The sequence below is a fragment of the Sorex araneus genome, chromosome 1 (assembly GCF_027595985.1).
Source record: "Sorex araneus isolate mSorAra2 chromosome 1, mSorAra2.pri, whole genome shotgun sequence".
In the NCBI taxonomy this organism is placed as follows: Eukaryota; Metazoa; Chordata; class Mammalia; order Eulipotyphla; family Soricidae; genus Sorex; species Sorex araneus.
In genome coordinates, this window is record NC_073302.1 from 444,679,988 (window position 1) to 444,701,571 (window position 21,584).

General features: G+C 40.2%; 1 protein-coding gene across 1 annotated transcript in view; it reads left to right on the top strand.

Moving 5' to 3' along the window:
• CNTNAP2 (contactin associated protein 2) overlaps positions 1-21,584 on the top strand; it is a 1,529,860-nt gene that overhangs the window by 645,894 nt on the left and 862,382 nt on the right. The window contains exon 10 of the mRNA XM_055129775.1: positions 2,620-2,791. Within this exon, the coding sequence (XP_054985750.1) occupies positions 2,620-2,791 (172 nt within the window). The remainder of the gene's footprint in view (positions 1-2,619; positions 2,792-21,584) is intronic.

Here is a 21,584-nt window from a genome sequence, read left to right on the forward strand (position 1 = left end):
GTCCCCAAAACAAAAGAGAAAGTTACCCCAAAAATATAATCACATAAAATCATCATTTGTTAACTCTCATGGGCCACTTCCAATATTTTTCTTTTGAAAAGTCTTTTTTTATCTTCTATTATCTCTTTTTTTTTTGCATTCAATCACTGTGAGATAGTTACAAGCTTTCATGTTTGAGTTTTAGTCATACAGTGATCAAACACCCATCCCTCCACCAATGCACATTCTCCTCCACCAGTGTCCCCATTATTCCTCCCCACTCCAGCCCTCCCCCTAAGTCCAGGGTAGACAATTTCCCCCATACGCTCTCTCTACTTTTGGACATTATGGTCAGTAATACAGATACTGAGAAAAGTCTTACTAGTGATTGTTGATGGTGCTCTTTTGAAGTATTTTGCAATGAACTTCGTTTCCTTGTTTAGTGGAGGTAACATTGGTTTATAAGGCTGTGTATACTCTGATCCTGGGTGCACACCTCTTCAAATGCACATGCCAGGCTCATAACTGAAGTGCCAAACTGTCCTTCCATCATAGTTCATTGTGTCGCATCCTCCCTCCACATCTGAAAACCTCCGTCCCACAAGTAGTGCCCAAGGAGTTGGTTTAATTTGGTTGTCCATGTGCTTTGCTTCTTTATATTTCATATGTGAGGAAAAACCAGCGCTGTGTGTTCTCCTGACTTACGTTGCTTAACGTCGCCCTCTCTAGTTCCAGCTGCAGATAGCACAATTTCACCTTTTATGTAGTTCAATAGTTTTATACTGTGTACCTAGGAGACATATTTCCACTCCTCTCTCTTTGGCCACTGAGTTTGTTTCTGTCTTGGCTATTGTAAATAGCACTGCCATGAATATAAAAGCAACTACATCTTTTCAAATGAGTCTTTTCATATTTTCATAGCATCATATTTGTCGTACAGTAAATCTAATTTTAATATCGTGATAAATATCCATTCTGTTTACCATAGAAGCTGAGAAATGTAAATATTCATCAATAATATATAAGGGTTCCTTTTTACACATCAACACTTGTTTTTTGGTATAGGACATTCTCACAGGTATTAGATGATATATCATTGCAGTTTCTTTTGCACTTTTTTGATAATACGTGACAATGAGAATGTTCATGTGCCTTTTGGCTAGCTGTATTCTCTGGAAAAACATCTGATTAGCTCTCCACTTATTTATGGGCTAATCTTTTTATTGGTGAGTGCTACAAGTTCTTCAAATATCCTGCACACAATACTTTCTTATAAGAGTTAGCACTGTAGCACTGTCGTCCTGTTGTTCATCAATTTGCTCGAGCAGGCACCAGTAACGTCACTACTGTGAAACTTGTTGTTACTGCTTTTGGCATATTGAATATGCCATGGGTAGCTTGCCAGGCTCTGCCGTGTAGGCAGGATACTCTTAGTAGCTTGCCGGGCTCTCTGAGAGGGACAGAGAGGTAAGAGGTATGATATATAAATATTTTCTCCTATTCAGAAAAAAATTTTTGTATTAATGATAGTTTCTTGTACTGTGCAGGAGCCATTTTCTTTCATGCACCCCCATTTTAAAATTTGTATAAAAAATATATGTATATCTTAAGATCGATATTTTCAGTTCACTGAGACCCATTAGTTATTTGTTTAGTGCATAGTCAAGGCAGCATTGCTTACCCTTCTGCCTAAATTTATTTTTTGTATGCTTCCTTAGATTTTATTTTAAAACACAGAAATAAATCATTTATAATTCAATTATCTATTTGGATTACCTTATATATTAATCCATGAAATAAATTGACTTAATTTGGTAATATTAATTTTATATTCTGGAAAAATGCATAGCAGGCCTGTGTGAAATTAAGAAAATTAAAGTCAGTGGGGCAGGGGGGAGGATTTAGGAACACTGGTGGAGGGAAGTTGACACTGGTGGTGGGATTGGTGTTGAAATACGTTACGCTTAGAACTCAATTATAAATAACTCTCTAAGTCAAAGTTGTTTAATTAAGTATTTTTTAAAAGAAAGAATAAAAGAAAATTAAAGCCGGGCTAGAGAGATAATGCAGCGGGTAGGGTGCTGGCCTTGCATGCGGCTGATCTGGATTTGATCCCGGGCACCCCAGATGGTCCTCCAAGCGCGGGCAGGAGGAGTAATTGCTGAGTGCAGAGCCAGGAGAAACCCTTAGCATTGCTCAGTGGGGCCCCAATTCAACAACAACAAAAATTAATTTAAAAGGAGGAAATGAAAGTAATAATTGAAAATACAAAAAGAAGGGAGATATCTACAGTTGGGTAAGGTTGAAAGTGTTATATCCTTATTCCAGGTGCAAGTTCAAGTGAGGAAGTAAGATAATGATGATTCAACTAAGGGTGGACAGAGAAATGTGATCGAATGGGCTAGGAGATGTCCATGAGAATTTGGGGTTAGTGAACCCCAGAGACCAGCATCCATGAGCTTCAGCCTGCTTCTCCCACTGAAAGAATCCCATTCTCTGACCCAAAGTCAACCAACGGTCTACACTGAATGTGACTCAAAAGACTTGAGGATTCCTGACAATATACTGGGGGAAGGTGCTGGCTAAGGCAGGGCTGAGCTAGACTCCGAATCTGACTTCCCCCTTTCTCTTCTCTCACAGGTGTCCCAAACCAGATGAATAATTCCAGTCACGCTGTCCTTCAGCCTTCGTTTCAAGGGTGCATGCAGCTCATTCAAGTGGACGACCAACTTGTAAACTTGTATGAAGTGGCACAAAGGAGGCCAGGAAGCTTTGCCAATGTCAGCATTGACATGTGTGCCATCATCGACAGGTAAATGGTCTTTCTGTCCTACCTGAAATTGTCCAGGGTTCCTGAATGCACACGCACACACACATACACACACACACACACACACACGCACGCACACGCACACACATTCTAAAGGGTAAGTCTGGAGGAGCCATGTATAGGCATTGTGTATTCACGATTTGTGTATTCACGACGAGGAGGAGGAGGAGGATGTCTGGACATAGACCAGGTGACTGAGCTATCTGCAGTCTCATGAGCCCAGAGTTCTCGTGCGAGGAAGGTGAGCCTTCTACAGTTGGTTTTGCAAGCAGTAGAAGGTTTCATTCATTCCGGAATGAAACGAGAGCTTGGTGTACTTTATAGTTTTGCTTTCTATGACCACAGATGGGCTGGAGCGATAGCACAGTGGGTAAGGTGTTTGCTTTGCATGGAGCTGACCCGGGTTCGATTCCTCCATCCCTCTCAGAGAGCCCCGCAAGATACTGAGAGTATCTCGCCCTCACAGCAGAGCTTGGCAAGCTACCCATGGCATATTCGATATGCCAAAAAGAGTAACAACAAGTCTCACAATGGAGACGTTACTGATGCCCGCTCAAGTACATCGATGAGCAACAGGATGACAGTGACAGTGACAGTGATGACCACAGAAATTGCTCTTCTTTGACTCTTTCCCAACTCAGTCTACTAAAACACTGTGTTGAGAGAAAGGAGGCATTAAAATTGCTGGGGAACTCTATAGAGACTTGCTTAAATATAGCATTTAGTATAACTGCAGCTCTGTACAGAATCCATGCATTGAAATGTTTCAAAATTTCTTCTTTATTATTTTTCTACAAATCAAGAGGGCCTTTTCTTCCCTTGAAAACCTAGTTGGTTTCTTGTGCAATGGAAGGTACAACTCATAAAAAAGAATACACTGACCTTTTATATACACTAATTTGATCTATTTCTAAAATGTGAATTTCATTCAAACATAAAAAATTTGTTTTGAGATGATTTTTCCCCATAAACATACTGGAATCTAAACATAAATTGAATTTAATCTGCTAAATTCAGATGATTTTGTATTTTCATATTTTATGGGAAGGCTATATTATTGTTAAATTAAATTTTCATAATTTTGTTAAGGTGAAAATTATCTAGAGTATTTCAAAATTTTGAAATAAAGAATAATTCCTATGGTCTGTTTACAACATAGTACAAGACTTAAATTTCTAATAATTTTATTTCATTTAAGAGTGTATCCTGAGGAGAGACATTCATATATATAATGATTCTTAAAACAGATAAAATTATCTATAATGAATTCAGTTTGTTTTCCTATAATTTTTTATAAAATACTATCTATGCAAATGGTAAATTATAGTATTTGATGGCTATAGAATGTAAATTTTAAGGGGCTTAATACGTTATAATGACTAGATGACATAATGTGTTAATGATTTCCATTACATATACTCAAATATTTTTCTTGATAGTCTAAACATCTTACATTTAAACAGAACAGTGAACAATTTTAATAGAAATATACTCCCAATTTTTGAACCATCAGTAATTTAGTAGCTATTATTTCTGCCTAAAGCAAGTGGGAAAATAATCAGAAAACTAAGAGATGAATGTTGGAGGTTCTACGCTTTGATATGAAATATTTTTTTCTTTCAATTTTGGTAATTGTTTTTCATACAGGAAGATTTTTCTTTTTGTGACAGTTACATGGCATATTGAGATATTGAAGTATCTTGCCCATTTTCTGTGTCTCCAGTGGTTTTGAAGGTTCAATAATTTATGTCAATAAGGACCAAACTAGTTCATTCAGGATTGTAAGCAGAATGCATTTTATAGGGATGTTGCTTTTTAATTTAAGCAGCATTACTTCCTCACCATTCTGTTTCAATTATTTGCTCCCAAAGAGGAATAGGTAAGATGTCATGACTTTGATTTTGACTCTTATGAAGAGAGGAAGCATTGGTCCCAAGAATGAATGAGGCTTGGTTAAATGAAGAGAATTAAATATGGCATTACTTGTAATAAGTAGACATGGGGAACATAGAGTAGGGAAGGAAAAACTCAATTTTTGTCAGACAGGATAATATAAAAGATGTTTAGCCAAAATGAGTCATTTCTGTTAGCCATGTTGCCAAATGTCCTATAGTCTATAGAACAGAACAAAGTCTGTAATGTCCTCACCCTTCAAGGTGATAATTCATGGGGAAGCAGTCACCACTGATATACCTCTATAGATGTTCCAACATCATTATAGAATCCACTGTCTTGTCCTAAGAGTGGATATATAGTAACTTTTATATATTAGCAGTATACTGAAAGAAGATCTCTTTATTCACTTAAAACATTCCCACTTCAAAATAGTAATCTGTGATGTATAGTACTTTATATATATGACACATTTTTTTTAATTTTATTGGATCACTGTGAAATAGTTACAAGCGTTCATGTTGGGTTACAATCACAAAATGATCAAACACCCATTTCTCTACCAGTGCACATTCCCCACCACCAATATCCCTGGTATACTCCCACCTTCCCACAGTCCCCCTACCTCCATGGCAGACAATATTCCCCATACTCTCCCCTTTGGGGCATTATGGCTTGCAACACAGACACGGAGAGGTCATCATGTTTGGTCTGTTATCTAGTTCTGGCACACATTTCCCATCCCGACTGGTTCCTCCAGCCATTGTTTTCTTAGTGATCCCTTTTCTATTCCATCTGCCTTCTCCCCTCCACTCATGAAGCAGTCTTCCAGCTATGGGGCAATCCTCCCGGCCCTTGTATCTACTGACCTTGGGTGTCAGCGTCATGTGATATTATTCTATACTCCACAAATGAATGCAGTCCTTCTATGCCTGTCCCTCTCATTTCACTTAGCATGATACTCTCCATGTCTAATCATTTACAAGCAAATCTCATGACTTCATCTCTTCTAACAGCTGCAAAGTATTCCATTGTGTAGATGTACCAAAGTTTCTTAACCAGTCATCTTTTCTAGAGCATTTGGGTTGTTTCCATATTTTGGCTACTGTGAACAGTGCTTCAATGAACATATAGGCACAGATGTCATTTATACTGCGCTTTTTTGCATTCTCGGGACACAGTATTTTCATATGTGAATATATATATGATGAATAGAGCATGTACTCATATATTCACGTTATTGATGGTTTTGCCCTTAGCCTGTATCTTCCATCTGAACACACCAATGTTCGAAGCTTATCCTTATAGGAGTGTGGCAGATGACACTTGACACATCCCTAGATATCTTTAATTTGATGGGTTTCTTCTCATAAACTGCAACTTTACACCTGGTCAGTCTCCACCATGCTATTTCCAAACCATCTAAACTCTCCCTAAATACACAATCCTGATTTTATCTTCTTTTTTTTTCTTTCAAATATCAGTTTGATTGATTTGAGAACTGCTTTTGAGAAATAACCAAAAAGATAAATAAGGACAAAAAAGGATAAAATATAACAATAAATAGGAAAGACACCCATCACAAGTCTCATTTCTATGAAACATCTGGAACTAATAATCAACACAGCAATACTTGTTAGTTTGAGGAACAGTTCCTACAAGAGTTTTGCTCTGTGTCATACTATAATGCCCTATGACTTGAAATTCCGTTTCTTTCTTGGTCTGTGGGTTTCCATGTATCTTCTTTCATTTGTTTTCTGAATACAACATTAAGTCGGTGAAAGGGCAAGCATGCCAAGTGACAGGATTATTTATCCTGGGTCTTTTCTGAGTGCTTCTGTGTGCATCATTAGGGTAAATCCCTGAGCAAAAATAGACAAAAGACCCTTACACTTGGAGTGCTCACATTCTGGGACAGGGGAAGAAAGGAAAGATGACAAAAACATAAGTTTATGTTCAAGATCTGAAAGAAATAACATGTATGAAGCTTCTTAGCATAATCTAGGATCAGTTAGATACCCGGATGTCAAGTTCTGGAAGGATAAGGAGCAGAATGGAGGAGGGGAAGCCAGAGAACTCACGGCAGGCTGTAGGTTAGCATGACCTTGGATGGCCATGCCTGTAGCGGAAGAGACAGTATGGTGGAGTCCAACTATATTTACAACATGGGGAAGTAGGGTTTTTTGTGAATTGGACATGGACATAAGAGACAGAGGAAATAAGAATAAATCGTAATGACTGGGAAGGGGGGACCCACTGACAGAAATGGATTCTCATTTTCCTGGGTCGGAAGTTGAGTGTTAGGAAAAGTTGTTTAGAGGGATGAGAGGGGAAATGAGGAATTTATGAAAGGTCTGAACTGAGGACACTGGGATCTGTCTATAAGCAGCAACAATCTGCAGTAAGACAATGTGCCCGCCAATGGCCCTATGTTTGCCACCATATTGGCATCTTTGGTTTCTTTAGTTGTATTTCATAAACAGCCAGGAAACTGGAAGGTGGGCATGGGCATGTGGGAATGTAGTTGAATAATCGAGCAGTTGCCTTGTGTATGCTATTCGTCCCCGATTCAAGAAGAAGAAGGAAAAAAGGAGGGGGAGAAGATGGAGGAGGAGGAAGTGAAGGAAGAGGAGGAACAGAAGGAGGAGGAGGAGAAGAAGGAGGAGGTAGAGGGGAAGTAGTAAGAGGAGAAGGAGAAGGAGGCAGAGGACCAAGAGGAGGAGGAAGAGGAGAGGAGGGGAGGAGGAGAAGAAGGTGGAGGAAGAGGGGAAGTAGGAAGAGGAGAAGAAGAAGGAGGCAGAGGACCAGGAGGAGGAGGAAGAAGAGAGGAGGGGGGGAGGAAGAAGAGGAGGAAGAGGAAGGAGGCAGATCATAAGGAGGAGAAGGAGGAAGAGAGGAGGAGGAGGAAGAAGAAGAGAAGGAAGAGGAAGAAGAGGAAAAGGAAGGAGAGGAGGAGGAAGAATTACTGGAAGGGGAGATCATGATCAGTGAGCAGGTAGCTAGAATATTCTCTGAAAATGGTAAGATGCTCAACAAACAACCTGCTTCTCTTTGTATGATCAGCCTGTCTTATTCAATCCCCAAGTCTGTGCCTTGCTGGCACCTCACTGCAAACACTCCTGGGTGCCTATTCTCAGCACATGTGTTCAAACCCACTAGAGTCAAAGTTAAGCTTAATCCTGTTCACGTCTCCTGTAGGGAAGGACCACACAGAATTGGGGGGGGGGCTCTTAAAGGAAGAGGACAGTGAAGTTTGAGACCACAGTGAGGTGCGTGTGTGTGGGTACTGGGAGAGGATGTGCCTACAGGTGAGTCAGTTTCTAAACGTTGCTCTAAGCAACTTGTGAATCATGCACAATCAGTGATTTGTCTGCCAAGAAATAGAGAACAAAGAAACTGGTATTAAAATATTTGGGGCTTACGTAGGTGGCGTTCAAGCCTGCTTTGGCAGAATTTATGTTTGGTAAGTAATGATTTATAAGCTGTGGTTCCTATCCGAGATCTGAGTCCCAGGACCATACTCACAGATCAACTGCCAAAAAAGGGTTGTTTGGCTTATTTTATTTTTTAGTATCATATTGTTCTTTTTTAGCCTATTAGGAACTGCAAGGATAGGAGAGAGGGGGGAGACGGAGAGAGAGAGAGGAAGAGGGAGACAGAGAGAGGGACAGGGAGAGAGAGGGAGAGAGAGAGAGGGGAAGAGGGAGACAGAGAGAGGGAGAGGGAGAAAGAGAGAGAGAGAGGGATAGGGAGAGAGAGAGGGAGAGGAAGAAAGGGAGAGAGAGAGAGAGAGAGGGAGAGAGAGAGAGAGATGACTTGTGCTGTTCTCGAGAAAAAGCTTTTATTTTCCAGATCAGATGTCATGTTTACTGACAACCATCTTTGTTTAAATGCAGTTCCCACGCCCAAGACTGTAGACCTTAGGGAACCATCATCCCAGTGACCCAAAGCCCCAAGTCAGCAACATCCATCACTGAATCTGATCTACTAAAATCAACTTTTGTTTAAGTCTCTGTGTACCAAGCTTGAATTCTAATAGAGCCTAAAACATTTGCTCTTTCTTCCTCCTCCATTTCCAACATGAATCCATGCCGTCTTTGGCCCCTGCCACGCTGGTCAGACAGATTCCCGAGTAGGGAAAAAGGATGATAACTTCATTTGGGATGAATGAAGTGCTGTGCTTGTCATGGGGACTTGAGGCGGGCAGTGGGGACTGAGTCCCAGGCAGGTTCCTGTGTGAGTCAGATGGAAAACCCAGCAGAAGGAGTTGGCTGGATCTAAACTCTATGACCCTCCTCTCAGGTCCCGAATATTCTCAGAAACAAACCCAGTGAATGTTTTGTATAGCACGGCAAGCGGAAAAGGAAGTCGAAACTTCGATGCTTAACCACAACCTACAAAATTACCCCCTGAGCTATTGTGAATGGCTGGGTACTATTTCTGAGTTAGTAATTACAGCTTCATGTATTTTTGGATGGAAGTGCACAATCACAGACCGAACTTTTATTTTTTAATTCAATGCTTTCTCTTCAAGAGCATCTACCCAGATTGTCTGATTTTTTTTTCTTACCTTGGAAGAAAAGAGTGTGTGATTTTTTTTATTATATTAAATGATTCAATGAAGGTTGGAAAAATAGCAGTTTGAGATGTCTCCAAATTAAGCTGACTGTTGGAAATATGAATACCAAATAAGAAGATTAACATTATGTGTTCAGAAGGAGGTTTTAGATTTACACACCTATGTTAAGAATCACTGTATCACTGTCATCCCTTTGCTCATCGATTTGCTCGAGTGGGCACCAGTAATGTCTCCATTGTGAGACTTGTTACTGTTTTTGGCATATCGAATACGCCACGGGTAGCTTGCCAGGCTCTGGTGTTTTACGTTAAGAAAATAATGTATAAAGTATTATTTTGCAAAATTGTTTATTGGCTTAGAAGCTCCCATTTATAATCAATAGCAAAAGGAAATACTTGAGCACATTCATTTCAATGTCCTACATATAAATATGAGTTGCACAGATGCCAGTCTATCACATCAATTCCAAAATGTATGACATGAATCAGTATTTATATGCCACTGTGGGGCAAGTTCCTATTTGGAATTATTTGCCTCATTTCAAGAATTCTCCTTGGACCCTTAGGTCAGCCCAGCCAACCTGGCCTGACCATATTTTGGGTTAGTCTCTGTGTCCTGTGCCCATAACACTCACATCTTTTCCCGTTGGCCTCTGACATGCCATGGTGCTCAGATTTGGGATCTGTAGTGATGCTCAATTCCAGTTTGTTTGAACTACCCTGCTTTTAGCACTGAGCACCATGCCTGCGGAGACTACTAAGCTTGGGTGAACCAGAATGGCTACTCATTTGAAAATGTTCCACCAAAAGTGTGTACCTAGACGCACACAGTGACTTCATCTCCCACATACACAGTGAAGTCACTGGCGGCATGTGTGTGAGTGCGGAAGTGTGGGGAGTTGGTAGCTGTCTTAGGCTCTCTCTCTCTCTCTCTCTCTCTCTCTCTCTCTCTCTCTCTCTCTCTCTCTCTCTCTCTCTGCCTCAGCCTGTCATGGTCCCATAATTCCTTTAGGGAATCAGCATTTGTATCAATTGTCATCCTGTTGATCTTCGATTTGCTCGAGCGGGCACCAGTTTGCTATTTGTCCCTGTTGCATGCTAGTGTGGCCCAATGGCATCTCCTCACTCCAGGAACAGGAAAAGCTTCAAATCCTTTAAGCCACGGGTAACTTGTCAGGCTATGCCGTGCAGGCAAGGTATTCTTGGTTGCTTGCCAGGCTCTTAAAGAGGGATGGAGGCTTTTAGGGTAGCCTCACGATTTGAGGGAATCTGCACAGAGCTGGGAATCCTATCAGTCACGTTCTCAAAGGCACCAGTCACAATAGCCACAGGGTTTCCTGTTGGGTCTTAACAGTTGAGTAACTCTCTTCTATTTTCAAAGACTCAGTTCTGGTAAACTCCAAACACCATAGATTGGGGCCTCATCAGATCCATGTCTATTACTTTTTCGTCTAGTCCACTGGAGAATTTTCTGCCCCCATCCCAACTCTTCCTGGTATAAACGTCACTGATACACTGAGGGGATTTCAAAGGGAAATATTTGATGAAAATGAACACGGCACAAACTTTGACCTTAAACATCACTAATGCGTTTCCACCCTAGGAAAGGGAAGCCACCCCGACCCCCACTGTAGTTCTTTATGTTCTGATGCTATTTAAAATACACCAGGCTTTCTTTCTCTTTCACCTGGCTATTGCCAACCATAAACTACCACTCTCCCCCTCCCCACCCCCCATGTCTGAAACTCTTTCCTACATTTCCAGAGTGGCGACCCCTCTCTTTCTTGAGAAGTGGGCGTGACTCACTTTACTTAACACGTCTTCCAGCTCCATCCAGGTTGAGGACATAACAGTGGCTGACAGTAGCCAGTAGCCTGTTGGAGGGGTCAGTGCTAATACATTCCACGTTGAAAACTCAACTAATGAGAACTTCATACATCAAAGGTATTTTATTTTTATTTTAAATAATGAAACCGATATGTCTCAGAGGTAGAGCACTCCCATGAGATCTGGATTTGATTCTTGTCACCACCACCATGCCCCCTGGTTTTGGCAGTCATATTTGTGGTACATGAACCAAACTGATGTCATCCAACTATATTTGTGATTCAGTCACATTGGGAAACATTTTTTTTCTATTCTATTTATTAAAACCATATCCTTTGGGGGATATTGTGCTCTTCCTGTTGATCTGGCCAAAGGTGTGAAAAAAATCAGAATGTTTCTCATATAAACCTCTCTGGCATCCCTGGAACTGATCTCACAGCCAGACTCACCATCACACCAAAGACTTGGGCTATAGGGATATATTTTGGAGATCTTGAACAACAACAACAAAAAGAAAAACTGTGCAAGAGTGAAGCTGGATTTCCTTTAGGGGGATGCCCTTCAAAAACACTCCAAGACAAGAGTTATTCAGAATCCATTTCATCACCTTCTATCATCAGCTCAAAAGGAATAGAAAATAGAGCTTGTGACAGTTTCCGTTTTCTTCAATGAGAGTTCCTTGTGAGTCTGCGGCACCCAAGTGCATGGTGTCTTCACCCTACCTGCATTTTCCTCCACTTGGACACAAGCAATTTTAGATTGCCAGTGGCTCTAAACACTCTTGCTTTGGGCTCAGTAGAATTATCAGTAGATTTCTGGAAAAACCCGGTTTCCTCATGCTAGGTCTGGTTATCTCTAATATTATTTCTAATATTGGATGCATTGTTCTCTATAACTTCCTTGGCTTTTCTTGCTAATCTGGAGCTCATCTTTGATATTCTGCTTCATTCCGAGGACCTTTTTTTTATAAAGAATCCAGGGAGGAGCTTCCTGTTTATAATTAAACATGTAAGCCTTGTTCCTCTAGCTAACATGAGGCTTGATGACTTAAAAGTATCACATACCCCAGTGAATCCATGTTCAAGTCAGTTGGCTCTCTAAAGTGATTTCAAAGTGATTTTATTTTAAAACACAAATAGGACACTAGAATGAAAAAGAGCACTTCTTCTAAAAGAAATGTAGTAGATTAGTGAAATGGCAGAAGAGATAATTCTCTTAGAAATAAAGGAAAAGAAAAAAGTAGAATGATTATTTCAGGATCCATTCACAGCCTTAATCTTTGATGTGTTGATGTATTAGGACTAAAGAAACTATATTTGCTTAAGTGTGGCCCATAGCATTGCTTTGACATTTAAAACCTCAGGGAGAGCTGGTGCATAAAAGTAATGTGTGAATATAAGCAGAAAGGAGAAACGATCATTTTAACATGTAGATAAATAATTACGAAGCAATTTAAAGTCATAACATTTGTCTTTGTTGCTTTTGATGTTAGATCACCTGAAAAATCAAAGTAAAAGCCAGTATCATTGAAAATATATTTAATATATCTAGCTCATCAAATATTTTCTTAAGTTGGCTGCTTTGTGAATTGCTCAAATATAATTGCAAAATTTTATAGAATTCTAAAGAGTCATTTATTGCCCTCCCCTTAAACAGTTTTGCAAGGCAGTGTATATATGAATGGCCTTTGGATGATGTAGGGAGAAATGACACAGCTTGATGGATGGAGTCAGATGGATGGAAGGATGTAGGGAGAGACACATGACCTAATGATAGAGTGGAGTGGACGGAAGGATGGATGTAGGGAGAGACATATGGCCTGATGGATGGAGTAGGATGGATGGAAGGATGAAGGGAAGGAAACATGACCTGATGATAGAGTGGAGTGAATGGAAGGATAGAAGGATGTAGGGAGAGTTGCATGGTCTAATGGATGTAGTAGGATGGATGGGAGGATGTAGGGAGAAACACTTTGCCTGATGCCTGGAGTAGGATGAATGGATGGATGGAAGGATGCAGGGAGAGACATATGGCCTAATAATAGAGTAGGATGGATAGATGAATGGAAGGACATAGGGAGAAACATACGGCCTGAGGGATGGAGTAGGATGGATGGAAGGATGTAGGGAGATACACATTGCCTAATGTTGGGAGTAGGATGCATGGATGGATGGAAGAATGTGGGGAGAGACATATGGTCTTATGATAGAGTGAGGTGGGTGGAAGGATTGAAAGGAGAGTCATATGGTCTGATGGATGGAGTAGTATAAATGATGGAAGGATGGAAGGGTGTAGGGAAAGACATATGGTCTGATGGATGGAGTGGGTTGAATGGATGGATGGTGTCAGTAGGTTCTTAATCTTCATCTGTTAACCCCACATATTGTGTGAGGATAAGTTGCTCACTCACAAAATAGCCTTCCAACTTTTTAGAAATTGTTTCTAACTTTGTGAGTATGATTTTGGGTGGTGGTGGGAGGTGGGAAGTGGAGGGGCAGGGACAGGAAAATGGGTTGAGGAATAGGGAGACTCGATAAACAGTGGGTTGCTGGCCAGTAGTTCTTGTTATCTTTTTGGGACTGAGATTTTTCAGTTCATGGGGCTGGAGCAATAGCACAGTGGGCAGGGCGGTAGCCTTGCATGCTGCTTACCTAGGTTCTGTCCCTGGGATCCCATATGGTCCTGCTAACCCACCAGGAGTGACCTCTGAGCACCACCGGCTCTGTCCCCAAAACAAAACACACACACACAGAATTTGCAGTACTTTTTGTTGCTCTTATTGTCCCAGAGACAGGGCTGGAGTGATAGCACATCGGATAGGGTGTTTGCCTTGCATGCAGCCGACTCGGGTTACATTCCTCTGCCCCTCTGGGAGAGCCCAGCAAGCTATTGAGAGTATCTTGCCTGCATGGCAGAGCCTAGCAAGCTACCCGTGGCATATTTGATATGCCAAAAAAGTAACAAGTCTCACAATGGAGACGTTACTGGTGCCCACTCGAGCAAATCGATGAGCAACGGGATGACAGTGATACAGTGATGCAGTGAACTTTGTGCTAGAGGAGATGTTGGACATTTAAGTACTGTGCTCCAACTTTTTTAAATAATTGCTTATTTTCTCCTAAAATATCATGACCATTATAATGCAAACATGAATGAAATGACAAAGTTTTAAAAATCAACATAGGTTTCTGCATATAATACTTATTACCATAACACTATGGTCTTACTAAACACTTTGTACATTTTCAAAAATGGAAATTGCTATTAAATTCAAATAAACTGATTACAGAAAATCATCTTCTTACCAACCCCCATCCAACACCTAAACAAAAAAATGTCAGTTTAGGGACCAGAGTGATAGTACAAAGGTTGAGTTTCTTGCCTCACGGGCAGCTGTGTTGTGTCCCTGGATCAAATCCCAGCACCACCCAGTTTCTGCCAATTCCACCAGGAATGGTCCCCAAGCACAGAATCAGGTGTGGTCTCTGAGAACCACTGGGTTTGGGCCAAAAAATAATAATAATAATAATAATAAACTCATCAGTTTTGGTATAAGCAGGATAACTACAAAAACATGCAGAAATGGATTAGTCACTTTAGTTTTCATGCAACTCTTCGAAACCCAAACTGGATATTGAGAAGGATATTTTATTAGAATAGTTCATCAGAAGGGCTGGTGGGCTGCAGTGATAGAATTTCAATCACTGGAGCCATAACCAAGGACTGCAGAGAGCAATTCCCTCTGGCAAGTGAGTCATTGAATTTACACAAAGTAGGGTTTTAGGTTTAATTAAAATGGCTGAGGTCTGTATCATTGGAATGATTTCTTTCCTTATGTCATTAAATTCAATGTATTTAGACTTCTGTTATTCTCTAATCTGGAAAAAAGGTGAAAGTTTCAATTTACTTTTTTTCCTGCTTTCTTCACTCCAAATAATGGAAGCCAACAGGGAGAGAGAGGCAGGAGGGAGGGGGAGGGAGGGAAGGAGGAGAGGAAAAGCAGAAAAAAGAGAAGAGCGAACTCTTGGTCTCATTTCTCTCTGCTTAATCAGTTGTTGCATTTCATACTTTAATTAAAATAGAAATTGGGGTAAAATAATGTTGTCTATATCTTGTAGCATTTTCACACGAGATTTTCAACGAAAAATTTCTTTTGTATTTAAATGATCTATCCCCTGAGAAAAAGGGGAAAGGAGTTATAGATTTTTCTATGCCAGATAAAGGAGTTTTATTAAGACTTAGGGCTTGTCATTTACTTTTATTTGTTAATTGAACAGTGGTACTTTTTTCTCTCTTTGGTTGCATTTATAGTACCTAGAAAATAGTTTTTAAAAGGCAATGCGTATAACTTTTCAGATACTTTTCAGATACCACTGTCTAAAATTCTGTGAGGAATTCATTGTCATGTTAGGGGCAATTACTTCATGTCTATAAATCCATTGAGAAGCTTATTAGAGTTATATTCTCATTGTGTTTACACTTCTGCTTATATCAAAAAGAATGTTACATGAGCAGGAGAAGACTGCAGATGTAAGGGGTGGTACATCTGTACATGTGCTTGTTTGCAATGTTGCTGAAAAATGAGTTGAAATTTTCGCCAACAAATTACACTTTATGAAGAAGTTATCACAGGGATTAAATATACCATTATTTACATCTCTGGAAAGGATAGATCCTCTAAGGACTACATAGTATTTTCCATGCATTTGCCCAAGAATTGCGATATATTTAGCTACTATTCCAAAAGCCTCCCATCTTTGCTTCTTTGACATCACCCCAAAAGGCTTCGTCAACATGAAAAACATTTGCATGGACACACTTCAGTTAAATCCCCTCTGGGCAAATGGACCTGACATCAAAGTGAATTCTTTTTACTTGGAACATCAGACAATTGGAAATTAAAGAAGAAAGGAATTTTTAAAAATCTCAAAGAGTGACATCCCTGAAGTTTAAAGAAGAAACAGCATACAGAAAAGTCCTTTCATGGAGTCACTGTACTTTATGCACAAGAAGCAATTGTTAGTCTCTGGGAAAAGTCAAAGTACTGGCCACACAAGGAAGAAACCCAAAAGTTGCAGGGGAGGGTGTGGGAGATCTAGTAGAGCCATGGAACAGAAAATATTCATGAGAGCATCAAAGGCTGCAGTGCGCTACTTCATCATCGTCTATCATGATTCCCACTGAAAATTCGAGAAAGGTAAAATCACAAGAGTTGCTGTGCCTGGGGCAGACTTCAGAGGAGTCTGCTGACCTTTAGAAGATATTAAGGCTTCAGAAGAGAAGAAAGTGCTGGAACATGCCAGGCAAAGCAGAATCTGAGAAGCAGAAGGTTCGAAACACGATCAGCATATATATAATTTTGAAACGTGCAAGTGGCCGTTTAAGCTGAGCAGAAACGTTATGTATGGGTCATGGAAGAGTTGGAAAGACGCAGCTTCGTGTCAGACACTCGTTCATTGCATAGTCATCCCTGATTACCGGTCATGTGCCAAAAATGGTGCTGGCCTTGGTAAAGATGGAACTTGGAGAAGATGACACTTGGACTCTACTTATAATACAGCGGACTTCATTTTCTTTGTAGAAGTAGCATAGAATCCACCTCCCCTGTATGATGACAATTTTCATATGACCCAGAAATTCACATCTTGACTTCCAAGATATCAATCTAAAATTTATGTGCATAGATATGTTTATTGTAATTCTTAGGACAATAGCCAGTATATGGATTTGACCCAAATTTCCAATGACAGATAGCTGGATAAAGAAGATATGGTATACAGATGTTATGGAATACTATGCAGCCACAAGAAAATGTGAAATTGTGACCAGAGAGATCATACAAAGCGTAAGGTAGTTGGATTGCATGTATCTGACCTTGATTCAATTCCCAGTACTACATCTGGTCCCAAAGTTTAGCCAGGAGTGATCCCCAAGTATCGTCGAGTATAGTATGACTAGTGGGGAAAGAAAAAAATGCATTTTTGCAGTTAGCTGCAACTTACAGAAACTGAAATTTAGCTAGCAGGCATCATGTTAAGTAAAATAAACAAAATGGAGAAGAACAAATACTGGATGATATCACTCATGTGAGGTATATAGAGAAATAAAACAAGGGACTATTCAGTATGAAACCCTAGTTCCTGGATGAAGGCTAAGATTATGGAACAGATTAGCAAGCAAGAGTACAAAGCTGGGAGCAGGGGAAAGAGAATGGAATGAACTGGAAGCAAGGATATTGGTAGACAGTCTTGGAAATTTTGGTGGTGATAAGGTATAGGAACTGTGTACATTAAAACTATAAATATTAACAGTACTATAATATATAAGAGTATCCCACCCACATGGCAGAGCCTGGCAAGCTACCCGTGGTGTATTCAATATGCCAAAAACAGTAACAACAAGTCTCACAATGGAGATGTTACTGGCGTCCACTCAAGCAAATCGATGAACAACGGGAGAGTGCTACTATAATAATATAAAAACATAAAAATACATCCAAAGAGCAAAGAAGAAAGACCCAGAAATGGACATGAGTGTCGGCCATATGAGAAGCTACTCGAAGCAAGTAGCTTCATGCAGTTCATCTAAAGATAGACCACCACTTTCTGAAATCATCTGAACTTAGAAATTTAAGGAGGACTTATTGGAACAGGACCTACAGAAATTGTTATGATTGATCATCAGGGCAATAAACCGCTGACATATCTGCAAGGAAGTGTGTTAACCCCCAGCTCATGAGGCAGGATTTCAACTATGGTGGCAGGAAGGATACTGGGGACACTAGTGGTGGAAAATGTGCCCTGCTGGAGGGATGGGTGTTTGATCATTGTATGACTGAAACTCAACCTGGAAGCTTTGTAACTGTATCTCACAATGACTCAACTAAAAAAAAAAAATAAAGAAGGAAAATAATGTGGTTAACAGCCTTTGTTGACATAGTAAGAGGCAATAAGAACTTGAATTCTCACATCAGTGAGAGAGATGAGTGGAACAGTCAGGCATTTAGGCATCTAAGGAATACTCAGTAGACAGATATAGAGCCTAGGAAGGTACTAGAGAGAAAGGGAAACAGGTTTCCAAACAAGGAAATTCTTCACTGGACTATCAAGTATCACCTCTAATGCCCCCGAAACTCTGATTGAACTGCATGTTTGATTAGTAATGGGTAAAATTAAGAAAGGTTTTACTAGAATCTAGAAAATGGAGAAACAAGTGGCTGCAACAGGACAAGCCAAGGAACTCAGAGGGGAAAAGTTAACTTGGGAAAGGCAAAGTTCAGTTAGAGACAACTCAGGGAATAGGATAAGGAGTTCCCAGGAGACAGACGTTGAGAGTGTCCTGATCACTGGGACCATTGCCTGCTTCTGCGCTAATCTAATCAAGCTGTGATGTAAGTTGACAGTGTACACTGGCTTCTGACTGTACTTCACAATTGCAGGAATATCAACTTGCTCAACCCCATCATATTGATTTCCTTTATGTGTTAGATAAAAATGATAAAAGCTCTTTTAACCTTTTTTTTTAACTCTTTGATGCAGTCTCTGTAGCAGTCAAATTGATGGGTATTATTTGGGTATTTCTATTGGGCAGTGTTGGTCTAGAATCTTCCCCTGGGGAGTTCCAGTAAGGCAATTCGAAGGGCTCTCTCAGCTTCTCTGAAGGGTGAGTTAAAAGATCTATGCAATTTCTGAGAGGACTCGGTAATTATCCTTTAGAATTGTTTTATTTCAGAGACAATGGGGATTCCCAGAAGATCTGTGAAACTGGCATCGTTGTGAGAGCCTCAGTCCCTTTTAATTAGTCAGAAATTTCCTTAAGCCCTAAATCTGCCTGCAATATCTTCTCCAGAGAATATCTTTACAGACTTAGAAGCCAGATGTGTTGGTTTTTCTCTTGGAATTTTAATTCCCTGTTCATTAAAAATAAAAAGTATTCAGTGGGAAAAAAAAGACCTAAATTAAGTAGACAATATTTGAGTTAAGCAGGAGTTAGAAGTTCTTGGTTTAAAGGTTTATTTCTTTCACTAAAATTTCTGTCAGTCATAGGGATGTGCAGAAGTTAACTCCTTTAAAGTTCAAGGTGGCGTCTCTATTAGTCATTGTTTCCAGGAAAAAGAAGGTAAAATATCAACTTGCTTCCAGATCCCAAGAATTAGTTCATCAGGTAAGGGGCTTACGTTGCCTGTGGACGTTCCCATTCAGTCCCTGACATTACACATAGTCCCTTAAGTACCCGTAGGAGTGACTCATGAGCAAAGCTGAGAGGCAGGGCAAGGCAGGGCGTCTAGCTAGTAGCAACAAAGTCCTACTTGTACTTTCTTAGACAAACTTGAATCTTCTTATTTCCCATGTAATGTCTGAAGTAGATGACTCAAAGCTTGTCTGATATGTCGTGATTGCAGAGATCTGTCACTCAGCTCTGGTTTCACTGCCCTGGGTTTCTTTTCAAGTCACAGAATGGCTGCAAGCATTCTAGGAATTTCATCTGAGGAGAGTTGGAGCGTCTACTCTTTTTTTTTTTTTTTTTTTTGCTTTTTGGGTCACACCTTGCAGTGCACAGGGGGGGGTTACTCCTGGCTCTGCACTCAGGAATTACCCCTGGCCGTGCTCAGGGGACCATATGGGATGCTGGGATTTGAACCCGGGTCGGCCACGTGCAAGGCAAACGCCCTACCCGCTGTGCTATCTCTCCAGCCCCAAGGGGTCTACTCTTTCTTTGACTGAGATTTCCCAGAAGCTGCTCCAATATATGCATTTACACCTCATTGGCCAGACTTAGTCTTCATAACCTGAGATGCAGTAGACTATAAAGTAGAGACAGGTGTTCTAGCTATTAATCAGCATGTTAAATCTGGTAGCTTTTTACTAAATTAGAAGAATAAATGTTTAGTGGAATATTAATCAGATAATTTTTAAAGGTTTTTTAATTTTCCTTACAAAATGATGATGATGATGATCTAAAAAAAGATACAATATTAGTATAATCTGTTCATGTTCTATATGCTTTCTGTAGCACTGTCTGTAGCACTGTCATCCCATTGTTCATCGATTTGCTCGGTCGGGCACCAGTAATGTCTCATTTGAGACTTGTTGTTACTGTTTTTGGCATATTGAATAAGCCACGAGTAGCTTGCCAGGCTCTGTGGTGCAAGAGGGATACTCTAGGTAGTTTGCCATGCTCTCCGAGAGGGACGGAGGAATCAAACCCAGGTCAGCCATGTGCAAGGCAAACGCCTTACCTGCTGTGCTATCACTCCAATCTATAAAAAAAAAATAAATACATTCTATTAAGCTTCAGTTTTGGGCAAAAAATTCTTTGGGAGTATGATAGTGCAAAATTATATTTTATTTTTATATTTTAAAGCTAACATGTGTTAGTTTTCAAATATATACCAATTGCATAAACTTCTACATCAGTGCTGTGTTATGCCTTTAAGGACAAAGACCCCAAATTTTCAGTGCATCATCTTTGAGAACTTCTGGTCTGTTCTTCAACTTCCTATGCAGCTCCATTAACACCTATTTTCCTCCACTTCTCTCCACAAGGCCTTTGAAATGTTCTCCCAAGTGGTTCTTACCTGCACTGAACTCAATGGCTCAGTCCTCACATCTCACTCAGCATGATACTCTCCGTGTCCATCCATTTGTATGCAAATTTCATGACTTCATTTTTCCTGGTGACTGCATAGCCTTCCATTGTGTAGATGCACCATAGTTTCTTTATCCAACCATCTGTTCTCAGACACTTGAGTTGTTTCCAGATTCTGGCTGTTGTGAACAGTGCTGCAATGAACATAGAAGCGCAGAGGGTGTTTCTGCTATGCGTTTTGGGGGCCCCAGGTATATTCACAAAAGTGGTATTGTTGAATCTCTAGAAGCTCAATTTTTAGTTTTTAAGGAATGACCATAGTGTTTTTCCAAATAACTGGACCAGTCGGTGTTTCCACCAACACTAAGTGGGTATCCCTTTCTCTCCGCATCTGTCAGTCGTTCTGGTTGTTCCAGGACTGGGTGTTCTTGTTCTTGTTAGTGTGTGCCAGTCCCTGTGGCGGGAGATGATATCTCATTGTTGGTTCCCATCTCCCTGATGATTAGCAACGTAGAGCATTTCATATGCCTTTTGTCCATTTATATGTATTCTTTGAGGAAGTTTCTGTTCATTTCTTCTCCCATCTTTTGATGGGACTGGATGATTCTTTTTTTTTTCTTGTCAAGTTCTCCCAGTGTCTTATATACCTTTCATATTGACCCCTTCTCAGATGGGTATTGGATAAATATTTTTTTCCCATTCCATGGTCTGTCTTTGTATTTTGGTCACCGTATCTTTTGAGGTGCAGAAGCTTCTTAGTTGAATGTAGTCCCATTTGCTTATCTTTGTTTCCATTAGCTTAGTCATTGGTGTTTCATCTTTGAAGATGCCTTTAGCTTCAATGTTATGGAGGTCTCTGCTTATGTTTTCATCCATGGACCTGTGGATT